The sequence below is a fragment of the Monodelphis domestica genome, chromosome 5 (assembly GCF_027887165.1).
Source record: "Monodelphis domestica isolate mMonDom1 chromosome 5, mMonDom1.pri, whole genome shotgun sequence".
Taxonomy (NCBI): domain Eukaryota; kingdom Metazoa; phylum Chordata; class Mammalia; order Didelphimorphia; family Didelphidae; genus Monodelphis; species Monodelphis domestica.
Window position 1 is genome coordinate 25,273,659 of NC_077231.1, and position 13,451 is coordinate 25,287,109.

At 42.8% G+C, this 13,451-nt stretch overlaps 1 protein-coding gene across 24 annotated transcripts in view; it reads right to left on the bottom strand.

The window, feature by feature from the left end:
• Positions 1 to 13,451, bottom strand: part of KIF5A (kinesin family member 5A) — a 32,131-nt gene that overhangs the window by 17,531 nt on the left and 1,149 nt on the right. For all 24 annotated transcript variants that reach the window (XM_056797755.1, XM_056797756.1, XM_056797762.1 and 21 more), the window contains exons 2-13: positions 8,558 to 8,645; positions 8,386 to 8,459; positions 7,648 to 7,752; positions 5,202 to 5,250; positions 4,703 to 4,758; positions 4,359 to 4,446; positions 3,921 to 4,045; positions 3,641 to 3,745; positions 3,331 to 3,479; positions 3,049 to 3,197; positions 2,326 to 2,501; positions 1,988 to 2,056 (exon numbers count right to left, since the gene is read on the bottom strand). In XM_056797755.1, the coding sequence (XP_056653733.1) occupies positions 1,988 to 2,056; positions 2,326 to 2,501; positions 3,049 to 3,197; positions 3,331 to 3,479; positions 3,641 to 3,745; positions 3,921 to 4,045; positions 4,359 to 4,446; positions 4,703 to 4,758; positions 5,202 to 5,250; positions 7,648 to 7,752; positions 8,386 to 8,459; positions 8,558 to 8,645 (1,233 nt within the window). The remainder of the gene's footprint in view (positions 1 to 1,987; positions 2,057 to 2,325; positions 2,502 to 3,048; positions 3,198 to 3,330; positions 3,480 to 3,640; positions 3,746 to 3,920; positions 4,046 to 4,358; positions 4,447 to 4,702; positions 4,759 to 5,201; positions 5,251 to 7,647; positions 7,753 to 8,385; positions 8,460 to 8,557; positions 8,646 to 13,451) is intronic.

Below are 13,451 nucleotides of genomic sequence, written 5' to 3' on the forward strand. Positions count from 1 at the left end.
GGGCAGATCAACCCTCACTGGAGAGACATATTCCCTCCACCAAAATATACAATCAGGTTGAGGCCATTATGAAAAAGGCAGAAGTTGGGAGGTGAATCCATTACCAGTCAGGACATGGGGGCTGTGATGCTCCCAAGCAAAACACCATCTAATTCTCCTAACCAGGAACAAGGCAACTACTTCTGCTCATTGGAACCCCTCATATAATTCAGAATGCCCACCCACCGTGCCCCAGTTGGAAAATTAGCCCTCTTCCTCCATCTGAGGGCAAGAAGTTTATTCCAGCTAAACAACAGTTTTATTATCATGCCTCTGAGGTTGGGTGTCCCACTTCATATAAGCCATGTTCTTTGTTGAATTGGCACTATCCTAGGAGGGGATAGGGTTCCCTGGTCCAGAAGTGTCTGGGATACAGGCTCCAGGAAGATTTACCCAAATAAAGACTACTTTTTTTTTTTAACCCTTACCTTCTGTCTGTGGGAAGGACTAGGCAATTGGGGTTAAGTGACTTGCCCAAGGTCACACAGATAGGAAGTGTCTGAGACCACATTTGATCCCAGGACTTCCCATTTCTGGGCCTGATTCTCAAACCACTGAGCTACCTAGCTGCCCCAGGAGAGACTACTTTTTGATATAGATAGACCTTCTCTGGCCCATCTTTATTCCATCCCTGGCTCCTCATCCTGACCTAAAGGGTCCTACCCCTCACAGGGATCTATACACCTTGGAGAAATGCTCAGACCTTTCGCAATTATAAGATTTCTTCCCCCCCCCCCCCCATATGCTTCAGACAACTACTTCCAAAAAAGATCAAATGGTGGTAGTTTTGCAAGGTCCCTTATTTTCTGACAACATGGGAGAGGTAAAACTCTTTCTATATAACTACAACAACTTTCTATTTACCTGGAAGAAAGGGGATCTTTTGGTAGAGTTTCAGACAACCTTGAGTTCCTGGATCAATGTGAAGGGGAACCCTCCTCTCATGGCTTTCCTAGGGAAGGGGACACCCTTCCTGGTAAGCTGGAGAACACTGAGGGAGTGGTAGGTGGTACAGACCAAGACAGGCTACATGCAAGAAGGTAGTGATCTCTTAGCTACCTTTCTATATAAGCTTCCTATAGGTACTATACCTTGATTGGTGAATATGCTGGAATCATCTGCATGGTGGCATTGATGTTCCTGGTGCTGTTCACATTCAGCATCATTGCTTTACATCAGGAGATCTCTTCTGAACTGACCCTAGTATCACCTACCTCTTGACAGATCTTGGACTTGATCCTTTGAATCAGGGTATCAAAAATCACCATCACCTTCCTTATACTAGATTCTTTTTAATGGAGCCCAAGATCTCTATTTTGACTGTCATATCACATTGTTTACTAATATTGAGCTTTTTGTCCACTGAAACATGTTTGTCTAAACAGACTCCTCCATCTTGTACGTGTCAAGACTTTCCACTTATTCCTATTAACTTTGTCTTCTTAGAATTTCTAAAAGTAGAAATGTGCTACCCTGAGAATTTAATGAATTTCCTATTATTGGAGTTCCTCATTTAGAGGTGGATGAAATATTCAGAGATGTTGTAGACAAATCTCTACTCTGGTATGCTTTGGATTAGATCTCTGAGGTTTTTTCCAGTCCAAGATTCCATGGATTCTCAGTCTAGTTTCCTGAGCAAAAGATCTAAGAGAAAGTAGGCTTTTTGCTGAATAGAAAAAGTCTAGCTTAGACATATTTAGTCAATAGGGATGAAGTTCTTGGACTTTTCAACTTGTGACTAAGAGAAGTCCTAATACTTTAACAAGTTCTCAGGGTTATCCTTTGTAGAGGGAATGCCCTTTCTCCCTTCCTAATATAAATAGAGTTTCTCTAGGTTTCCAAGAAAAGAAACATCTAACCCCCATCCCCACCTTCTCCCATCTCTTTTTGAACCCTGGGAAATTGAATTCTAATCTCCATCCTTACTGCTGCAAATATAATTAATTACCTCTTCCTGGTCCAACATTTGTTGCTTAAGTTTTTCCATCAGTTGACTCTGTTGATTAATTTCATCATCCTGTTGGAGGCAAGGGGGAGAAATGGACAGAGAATGAGATTTTTGTATTTCTCTCTCAATTGTTTTTTTTAGGATCTACTTTAGAATTACCAAAACCAGAATGAAGCGTGTGTGAGGGAAGGATCCTGAGAGAAATCTGAATTAATTCAGAACAGTTCCATACCCCCTCCACCTCCACAAAGAGAAGCCACCTTCTTAGCTTCTTTCCTCTACTCTGTGCCTCTTCCCTCAAATCTCTTAATTTCTTTTCCAGTTCCCTCCCTAGTCACCTTATCATCTAGCTGCTTGTAGAGACGTCTTATCTCTTCTTCATATTTCTGTCTTTCTTCAGGTGCAATTCGAACCACAATGGATGAGTTGTCGTTCACAGGTGTCTCCTCACAAAGCTCCCCTCCAGGGGTTGATTCCTCCCCACCCAGACGCTCCGTCTCGGGCACATTCTCCCCTAAGGAAGCAGTATAGGAAAAGGAGTTGATAGACAATCAAGTCAGAGATACCCAACCCATAAAGAGAAATAGAGGCTTCCCTTCCAATCAGAAATATCTCTCTTAAGACTCCTCTACCTCCTGCTACAAAACCTTTCTTTACCACAGAAATATCCCTGTCAAAAATTTCTTTTCTTCCACAGAGAAAGACCCTTTTCCCTCATAAGAAAATCCCTCCCTCTCACCTAGCAATTTCCTTTTTTTTAATCTTACCTTTCATCTTAGAATCAATACAATATATTGGTTCCAAGGCAGAAAAGTGGTAAGAGCTAGGCAATGAGGGTTAAGTGACTTGCCCACCGTTAGGAAGTGTCTAAAGCCAAATTTGAACCTAGGACCTCCTATCTAGCCTGGCTCTCTAGCAGCCCTCCCCTTATTTCTCCAAGAACAGAAGCTCCCTTCATAGTCTGACCTTGCATGTAACCCTCTCCCACAGGGCTGCTCCCTTTCCCTCACCACCCCCATCTAAGGGGGTTTCTTTCCCTCAGGGGCCTACTCTGCTCTAACCATTTCGCCACCGGCTTAGCTCAGCTTCCAGCTTGGCAATAGTCTCTTTCTGTGCCTTCGTCTTCTCCTTCTCTTTCTCATATTTCTTCTTCCACTGTTCAGCAGTCAGTTCCAGATTCACTGAAGCAGTGTTCTTGATGGTCTTTGCCCTGGGATAAGGAAGGAGGAGAAGAAAATTAGAAGGCCTGGGGATTGAAGAGGCAGGCTGGGAAGAGAAGGAACCGAGCCAGGAGAGTTATGAGGAATTCTGGGGGAGAAAGGATGGATAGGATGGCCACAGACCTTTGCCCAAACATAAGAGTAGATTTGGTCTCAGCATCATTGTAACTGGATGGAGAACAGCAGATAAACATTGTTGTCCGGCAGTTCCCTCCCAAAGAGTCCTGAAGGATTCTAGTCATTTTGCTGTCACGATACGGAACGTAGCTTTTCTGGGGAGAAAGGAGACTGCGTGAGAAGAGGGGATCTGGTACGAAGGGGCTGGGGGGCGGGAACTGGGGTCCGAAAGCTTCTGATGAAGGGATGAGAAGATGGAAAAGCCTGTGGGGGAATCAGGAGGAGGTCAGAGGACAAAGGTAGAAGGGGTGCTCACTGTGCCTTCCGCCAGGGCAGAGATCACATTCCCCAATGCCGATAAGGATTTGTTGATATTCTTTGCTTCATCCAACACAGCTCCCTCTGCTCCTGTTTTGCTGACCTGTGGAGGGAGGAGAGGATGTATCTGGCATGAGAAGCTTCAAAGAGGCTGAACTTTCACTTCCTATGTGAGGTTTCTCAGCACTTTCAGGGGGGGAGGTTTAAAAGACCAAGACTTGGATGAAAAAGGTTTCCCCTCTGAGGTTCCCACCCCCAACCTCGCCCCTCCTGCTAACCTTCTCACTTCCTGCCAGGTCCACTAGATAGAGCTTCCCACTGAGCTTTTGCTCAGTCTCCACATTTTCCTGCTTAATGTTGATGAGAAAAATGCTGTGGCTTCGGGAGCTGTGCTCATTCATGTCTGAAAGTGGTAAGGGAGAAAAGGGCAGAGTGATAGATAGTCAGAGAGGTTCAGCAACCTCTCACCCAGCAAAACAGACCTTCCCCTCCATGCCTTTAGACAGAGAGCAGTCTTAGCTATTCTGGGCTCAGTTTCCCTGACCCACACAGAGAAGGGACTCTCCTTTCCTGGAGGATAAAGATGCCCCAGATTCCCTTCTGCTCCCTAGCCTCTAATTCCCAGAGAGAAGCACAGAGGCAGAAGCACACACACACACACACACACACACACACACACACACACACACACACACAATCTTCACTTTCCTACTCACTAGTGACTGCCACATGACGGTTTGATTTCCCCTCATCAATCACATCTAGAATTTCTTCTGGGCTAGACACAAAGCGCTCAGTGCAACCCTACAGATTGAAAGTAGACATAAACACATTGGTCTGTAGAAAGCAGATGGAAGGTTGGCGCCACAACTTCTCAGTCCCAAGGTTCAATGACATTCAGTTCATTGTAAAATTACTCTTCAAATTTGATCTATTTAGACATTTGACCTTTTCAGCACATAGTGCTCCTCCCCACCTCACCCCCAGCCGTCCTTCATTAATATATGAATCTTCAGACACTGACCCCAATTCACCATTCTTCCTCCAACCCTACTCTCACCTTGACAAACGGGACCCGGTTCTTATCTTCATGCACAGAGAGGTTTGTCTTGGTCACTGGATTGGGATGAAGAAGGAGATCTGTTATCCTAGGTTCCTTCTTGCTTCTGTTTCCCTACCATTCCTACCAACAAGTGCAGAAGTATTTCCGCCCCCCATGCTTTACAGGGAAGGAAACTTCCCTACCTTTTTTAGCTGTTACAAAATACCCCTGGAAGTCTAACTCCTTTGCTCCCCTCTTCTAGCCCAAGAACTATATATGTCCTTAGCCTCTTTTCCAGGTGGGTCCTTTATTTCTAAGATAAATTCTTCTTGTTATCCTCTCTAGCCTTTTAATTCTTAGAAAGATTCAATTTCATGGGGGCCATGTGTCCAATTAGGGGAGTAGTTATCCTTTGCATCTCTTCCCAAATTGTACTCAAATAGAATAGGAATGGGAAAATTTCTTCTCACTATCTCCCTCCTTCCCCTCTGGTCACTTCCCAAGGACTAATACTCACCATCTAGCAGGTCACGAATTTTATCCAGATAAATCTCAAAGTAAGAAACCTGGATAAAGGAAAAGGCACCTATGAGGAAATGACTCTTGCCTTACTTTTGATGAGAGAGCAGTAGAGTATAGGAAAAAAGATGAATGAATTTCTAGTTCATATGCTTGAAATCCAAGTCAAATAGTTTAGGCAAGATCCCTAAGCTCTCTGAGCCTCAGTTTCTTCATTTGTAAAATGAAGGTGATTTGTAAAAAAAAACAAAACCACCATCATAGGGATGTTGTCAGGAAAGTACATTGAAATTGTTACAGTGTGAATCATCCAATCCTGAAAGACTTATGACAGGGAATGCTATCTACCTCCAGAGAAAGAACTGGTGGAGTCGGATAGATGTGGATCAAAGCAGACTACCTTTCCCATCAGTGTATATTTCTGGTTTTATTTTGGGTTTTGTCTGAGTGTGTTCTAACAACCCTGACCCATATGGAAATGTGTTTTGCATGATGATAAAAATAATTTTTTTAAAAGAACTAAGATTCAAAAAAATAAAATAAAAATAAAAATGGAATCAAAGCCATAAAACTATAGAAATCTGACTTCTACAATGTAGTTCTATAGTTAAAACATCTGAATTTACATGGCTCTACACACATTTCCTATCCCCAAAGACATATCCACTGTCATTCCTAAATGCCAATCAAAATCTTTAAGAATAAATAACTTTCCTTCTAAAAAAAATTAAATACTTTGGGCTAAATAAATAAAGTGTGAGCCATCCTATAGCTATTGCTTTATTCATTTATTCATTTATTGATTGATTGATATGTTTAAAACCCTTAACTTACATCTTAGACTCAATACTGTGCATTGGTTCCAAGGCAGAAGAGCAGTAAGGGTTAGGCAAAATCCACTGTACCACCCAGATGCCTCCTAGCTATTACTTTAAATATAATGTAAAAGAGTTGTAAGGCCTCTAAGGTTCTTACTAATTCTAGTACCTATGAACAACTCTATTTGTGATCAAGGGGACACTGTATCAATGTGAGGAATTCCTCCATCAGTCTGATGAGACCCCATAGAGGGTGTAATGGTTTTGCTTGGAGGCATCTGTCAGGCCCCTTCCAAAGAGGGTGGGTGCCTTCATGAGAGGAAGCAAAGGGATTCTTGTAGGAGGTCTCTCTGTGGTCTCTCAAATCAAGTTGGAAGAGTGGCTTCACTCCTTTTTCTTGGACTTTGAGAAGATAGATCCAAGTTCTTCAGCAGAGCAGCTGTGTGTCCTGGGGCTAGGAAACCTGTGTTTAGGGTCACTTTCCTCTTCCCACTATGATGACTTACAACAGAAGCACATCAAAAAAACTAGACCCATTGCTTGAGTGAGGGCTGAAAGAACGGTTCATCATTTGATCAAGGAAGCATTTATCAAACAACTACTATGTGGGGGATGCAAAGAAAAAAAGCAAAGCAGCCCCTCCCCTTAAGAAGCTCCTATTCTGATGAAAGGAGGACAGGAAGAAGAAAGGAACTGTGGCTCCTTTCCCCAAAGAGATGAAGCTATAAGTTGGGACAAATACAATATTTTTAACTAGCTCCAACTGCCTAGCTGGTCAGCCTTGTAAATAGTGAGGAATCACAAGGAGTACTATCTCAGAAGTGAAAAGCAACCAGGAGTTGGGTTGGAGGTACCTAGGAAGAAGCAAATATGTAGCCTTCTCTAAAGGAATCATGGCAGCTGCCCTAGTTTTTCTAGAAGTCTGTTTATATTTATGACTAGAATAAGGATACTTTAGAATAAGATTCCCATGCTGTTAAGTCTATATTCTATAAACTTAATAAATCTGTATTATATGTCTATTCTACTTCAATTTCCCCATTGCTAATTACTAATAATTTTTTTTAGTTATAGGGGGGTTTGTGAAGAGTAGGTAGGAAATAATTAAGAATCCCTAGAGGTGGGGCAAAAAGCAAATGGCAGTGGCAGAGAAAGAAGGGATGACCACTCTTCCAGATCATAGCTACAGATCTAGCAGTAGAGAGCTAATAAAACAAAATGTCTCGAGTGGGATTTGATCTTGGCTATGCCACCTTTCCTGTTCAGATAATAAGGAGAATTGGGGAGCAAGAGGTGACAGTACATGTGTTTGGAGGGGAAGGTAGAAGGAGTGAACTGGATCATCTGGCTTCAGATCTGATGTTCTTCCCCTGGTTATCACATTGTTCTCCCATGGAGGGGCTGGGAAAGGGGATGTTGCTGACAGGGAGGTTAGGAGTGAAGGTGGCAGCATGGTCTATGAAGGCTCTATTCCCAACTCTTGGGAAGAAAAAGTGAGCTAAAGCTCACCAGAGGAGAGAAATTTAAACTTAGTTAGAATCTGAATTCCCTTAGAGTTCCATTATATATCTGACCTCACCATCCTCTCCACTTGCCAAAGAAATCCAATTATTCTGCCACACTCACCTTGATGTGGAACTCAAGGTTCTCATCCATGGAGTAGATATGATTGAAGATGTCACGGGCAATTCGAGGAATGATTCCCATCAGCTGAGGGTCATGCAACTTCCCCTGGGTGAATAGAAGCATCTCAAAGTCAGATTGAGTCATAGGAAAATGGGGGGTATAGGAATGGAAATGCCCCACCATTTACAGATTATTTGTATCAGCTTGTATTAATTCATAAAACAGAAGAAGGTGACACAGATTGACTCATAAGTGAAATAAATTAAGTATAAATTTACAAGGTAAGGAGAGTGGCTGGCTCATGGTATCAGAATCAATCAGAAGTTTGTTATCTCAGCTCTTAAGGGTCTGGCAGTGTCACTAACACCTTAGTGGAGAAGAAATAGAGAAAGGAGACAGGGAATTTCATGAAGAATCTGAAAAATGGAGTGAGCTGGGTCAATTACCATGGCAAGACCTAGGGATGGACTCTTTTGTTGCTTTTCTAGGATAACAGGAGGAAAACTGGAGGATGTAGCAAGGAGGAAATTGAGTCGCACTGGACATGAAATATTGTCCAAACATTCTCAGCAGGTTTCTAGATGATTCCTTTCAATGTACCTTTCAGGCAGGGTTTTGTATACTATACCTAGGGATCCATCCCTCTCCACAAAGACAGAAGTCCATTTTAAGGGGCTAGTTCCTCCTCAAAACCTCCAGGCCCTTTCTTTACTTCTGCAAAGATGCCAGAGTTCTCACCTCCATAGTATGTGTCTTTCCTGAAGATGTCTGTCCATAAGCAAAAATGGTGCCATTGTAACCAGCAAGAACATCTGGAAGAAAAGTGGGGTGTTAGTAAAGAGAATTGAGGTTCACAAGAGAAGACCAAGAAGAACTTGTCCCCATCCCTGACTCAAAATATATCCATTACCTTTAACAATCTGCATGGCACACGCATGATAAACTTGTTCCTGTGTGGTGTTCGGAGGGAATACTCGATCAAACACATACGGCTTTCCCTGGAGTAGACAGAGAAGAGGACAGGCATGAGGAGAGATGATGCTCCCTTTTCCATATTCCTGAGGAGGAACAAAACTCTCCCCCTTAACCCTGTCAGCTCTATACATTAAGGTCAAGGCTAAGAGGAGTTGCAGAGTAGGCAAATTCAGAAGAGCTAAAATGAGAGGGAGGGAGTGGGAAATCAATGGAACTGCATTTGTTTGCAGTAAGGGAGCTAATAAATAAAGAATGAGAAAAAGAATTAGGAGAGATGAGATAGGAAGCCATTACATCTTTGAGTCTGGTCACTTAAGAGAGAAAATGGGGCAAGAAAGAGGGAAACAGGAACAATTCACTGATATGAAAATTCCAGCTCAGGTCTTTTGAAATGCAAACTTTTCCCCTTCCCCAAAACTGGCTTCGGGTTTGGAGCCAATTACTGAGAAACAGGGAAAACCAAAACCCATCTGCTCTTTGGCCAGTGATTCTAGTCTCCTCTCAGCTATAATCTCTCCCCATGTTTCATGAGTACAGGCATACAGCCAGAGGAGATTACACACACAAATCCCTGAGCCAACCCCAACTTTGCCCTCACAATTCCTCAAACTGAAGCCTCAGCAAAGATGGCTAAATGGTTAAACACAGCCAGTCACCCTGCCATCAGTAGGATTCTAGCGGCCTTGGAGTGCTCCAGAGGGCGCTATAGCTACATTGGAACGGGGGAGCTCTCCAAGTCCTGAAGCATTCAGTTGTCTCAGCTGCCCCCCTCCCCAAGCTCCTGGCCTCTTTGCTTTTGCCTGGATTAGAAGTAAAGGAGAAAAATCAAAGAAGATTCAAGATAATTCCAGGAAGGATTCTTAGATCCATGGTAAAAAAGATACCCGTGGGCTGGAAATAGATGGTTAATTAAACATGGTGAGGTGTATCAGAAAAGGCACTAAACTGAGGGTAAAAAGTCCTAGGCTCAAATCTCAGTTCTAACCCTCAATGATTCTGTGATGATGGTCAGGTCATAATTTCTCAGAGCCTCAGTTTTATCACTTTGTAAAATGGGACCAATGGTACTTGTGCTATGTATCTCACAGAATTTCTGTGAGGAAAGTATTTGATAAACTTTAATGTGCCACATAAAATATGATTAATTAGCAATGTGATATTACCCCCCCCCCTTGGCTGTTACCTGGAATTTTACTGCTAGAACTTAAAGCTTTGATTTTCGTTAAAATGGAAATAAGAGAAATAATGCCTTTTATAAAAAGCTACTTGTATCCTAATATGAATAGATCTATTCAATTCTTTTCTAGAGGAAGTTTTGATTGTCAGGGAGAGCAAGAAGTATTGGGGGCAAAGAGGAAGCACTACCAAAGAGAATGGTAGAGGAATGATGTAGCTACTGGCAGAATAAAAATTCATCACCATTTTGCCCAGGGTGGAATGCAGACAGGGTAGCTTCATCATTGAGATAGTCAATTAATTAAATCCCAGAAATGCTTTAGATGTCCATCCCAGTCCTTTCTTCAAAAAATTATTTTGTCGAACTGAGGGCAGAAATGTTGAACTTCAAGATACCAAGTCCCATTTAGAGTATGAATATGTGCAGTGCCTATACTCAATCTTCCAGCCTCATGAAGGAGATGGAGATGCCTCCTTTGCTCCCTGCCTCCAACTGCCACAGTCCCTTACAGTGAGCTTCCATCCTAACAGGGAAGTGGGGGTAGATGCTAAAATATCAGGGAAGTCAAGAGGCTACTTAGGTCAGAAATGTACACACATATCTCCTTTTTAGCTTCTAATCTCTAGTATCTAACTTCTCTCCCATTCACAATAGGTTCTAATCTCACAAGAAATAACAAAGGGAAAGACACTGGAGCACTCTCATCTCTAAATGAAATCCTGGAAATCCCAGCCAAAGAATCTATCCTATCCATAGATTGTCTCTTCCAAGCTAAATTTTTTCTTCTCTCTACTTCTTCTCCTTATCCCCAACTATGTCTCTCATATGTCTCTCCCAGTTCCTTCCCACCATTTTCTATAGAATCTCTATATTAGAAGAGATGCAGGTAGTTTTTTCAGTCTCCTTATTCTAAGATACCCAGTAATGTCTGAACTGAGAACACCAAACTGTGTCTCCATGGTGATGCTCTTGGGGATTGTCACCATAGTAATGCCAGAGCCACAGACTCTAGAGTGCTCACTTCCTTGTCTTTCTCTCCCTGGGTCTTGGTCCTTTGGCTGCCCAACACTCAAAAGGATACTGGGATCCACCCTGCAAATGCCAAAGGAATTCAGGATGACCCTCCAGCTGTTTCCTACCATTAATCCCATCTCTAGAAATCTTGCAATAGAAAAATTCAAGGCCCAAGCCAAATTTTCCTGAGGAATTCCTGTTTTTCCCATACAGCCCAATCTTGAATACCCTACAGCCTTTTGAAAAGGGGAGTAGATGGTTTCTAGGGCCCTAGGTGCTATGAAAGAAGCAGCTAGTAAGCATGAGAGGAAAGGAGCCTATTGTGGAGGGAGGCTATAATGTGGGACTAATTATAATTCCTCCTGTGTCTGCTACACCTTGATCCTGGTAGAGATACATCCTAGACAGCCCCAGACACCAGGCCTTTCTCCATCAGAGCTGTCAGAGAGATACATGCACGCAGAGAAACAATGAGTGACAAGAAGAGAGTATACACCCCACCATAACCCAGACACCATTTTAATATAAAATAAAGCTGTGAATACTGTCCACAACCCTTCCCCCTCATATCAGTAGGGAAAATTACAGGGGTGGGCATGGGGATGCAGGAGGAGAGAGTTTGCATTGTTGTCCCCTAAAGGCTACTAAGTTGCCTTTTTATTTTTTATTTTTTTACAAAAAGCCTACTGAGACCAGATAATGCTGGCTACAAAGAGAGAAGAAAAGATTACAAGGACTTATTCTTCTCTTTCCCCTAAAAGCATACCTCCTCTGACATTCCCTTAATACATCATCAGATCTTAAAACAGCTCTATCCCCTCCTTAATTCATTCCTCTCAACCTCTTCCATCATAAGGATAGAGGGATAAGAGATTCTCTCTTTCCTTCTGGCAAAGCCAGGAATCTTCCTCAACAATACTAAATAGCCCTAGAAATGCCTCCTTTCTCAGTTCTCATGCCCTTTATGTATGCAAAGAGACATGGATATAAAATAGGAAGAGAGAACTCCCAGGATTCTGAGACAAAATGGCCCCTCTGTCCAAACTTATAGAATGAGACAGACAAGGAGAGAGATAGGAAAATTTGAACCCAGAAAAATGGGGGAAAAGAGACAGGAGTCTCAATCACACCCCCTCTTCTGCCTTCCTTTCCCTCTTTGAATACATATCATTACTCTCTTAACTGGGGAAAGCTCAGAGACATGATCCATCATCCCTTACCTTTTTAATCAAACAGAAGTATGAGAGAGTATTATCAAAGAAATCATTAGAAGTTTAGCTCTGTGTTATCTGAAAAATCCATTCACAACATTTAAAATAAGGGAGAGAGTGATTAGAAAATGTAAAATCTTTCTAAAAAATCTATCTCACTAACTACTCAAATTCTCATAGCCTCCTTTTCTCTTATGTCTATAGTTAATTGCAGTTTCATTGAATCTGAGGATCCAGAATTTGAGCAGATCCTAAAGATCATGGTACTAGCATCTGAAGGATCGGAGGGAAGTCCAGAGGTCACCTAATTTAAATCTCACTGTACTGGAATCTTTCAGGAAGTCATCACCCAGACTCTTCTTGAAGATCCCTTCATTCAACCCCCACATTTTAGAGAAGAGGAGAAGGAAGCCTGTTAAATTTGAGTCATATAGGTAATAAGTAGTGGACTTGGGATTTGAATCCAAGTCCTCGGTCTCCAAATCTAGTGTTTTTCCTGCTACACCAAAGACTGCTCAAAGAGAGAAAAGAATCTCCAGAGTGTAAGCAGGAATTTTTTTAGGACAGATTCAGTAAAGATTGGAGGAAGAGGAAGAAAGGATGGGAAACCAAGAAAGAAAAAAACATTATTTTCTTGGCACCAAAAAAAAACCCACATTAAAATGATAGGCAAAGAAGCATCCATCTTTTTGAGTCAACAGTTAGTGCTTGAGTTGGAAGGAAGACAGAATGGAGTTGGTTGTCCTTGAGGACTGAGGCAGGGAGGAATGAGTCTCTCTGGCCATTCCTCCTACATCTAAGGCTCCACGGTCCCCATCTTTAGCCTTTCCTGACCATTATTGCTCCAGCCCGCCTCCTAGTAGATCTGTGCTCTACTATTCCCCCACCCAAGCCCCCACTCCAGACTTTGCAGCTCTTGGGGTCTACCACCTTTACATTCTCCTCCAACTTCAGGGGTCACCTGTCCATCCCCCCAGCCCACAGCCTCACGGTCTTGGTTATTTCGCTTGGGACAGGCATGAATGATGGTTTGGGGAGTCTTTAGGGATATGACCAGAGGCTTGGCCTGGAGCCTGGGCCTAGGAATCAAGCCTAGGCCACGATGCAGGGGAATGACGTGCATTCTCGATCTTCTCCAAGGGTGGGGACTGTTGTGACGAAACTGAAGTGGTTTCAGCTGGGTACTATGAAAAGAGGTGGTTAGTCGGGGATATTTCGGAGGGGAGGAAGAGCCCCGGCCTCCAGTAAGCCTCCCCAACCCTTTTCCCTCCTAACTCTGGGCCCGAGGGGTTGTAAATGGCCTTTTTTAGTTTTTGTTTTTACCTCAGAGGCTTTTTCTGTCAACCCAAAATGGGGTGAGACGATGCATAGCAATGACCTCCAGAGCCACGACTGGGCCAAGTCAAGGCAAGGGCCAGGGCTAGAGC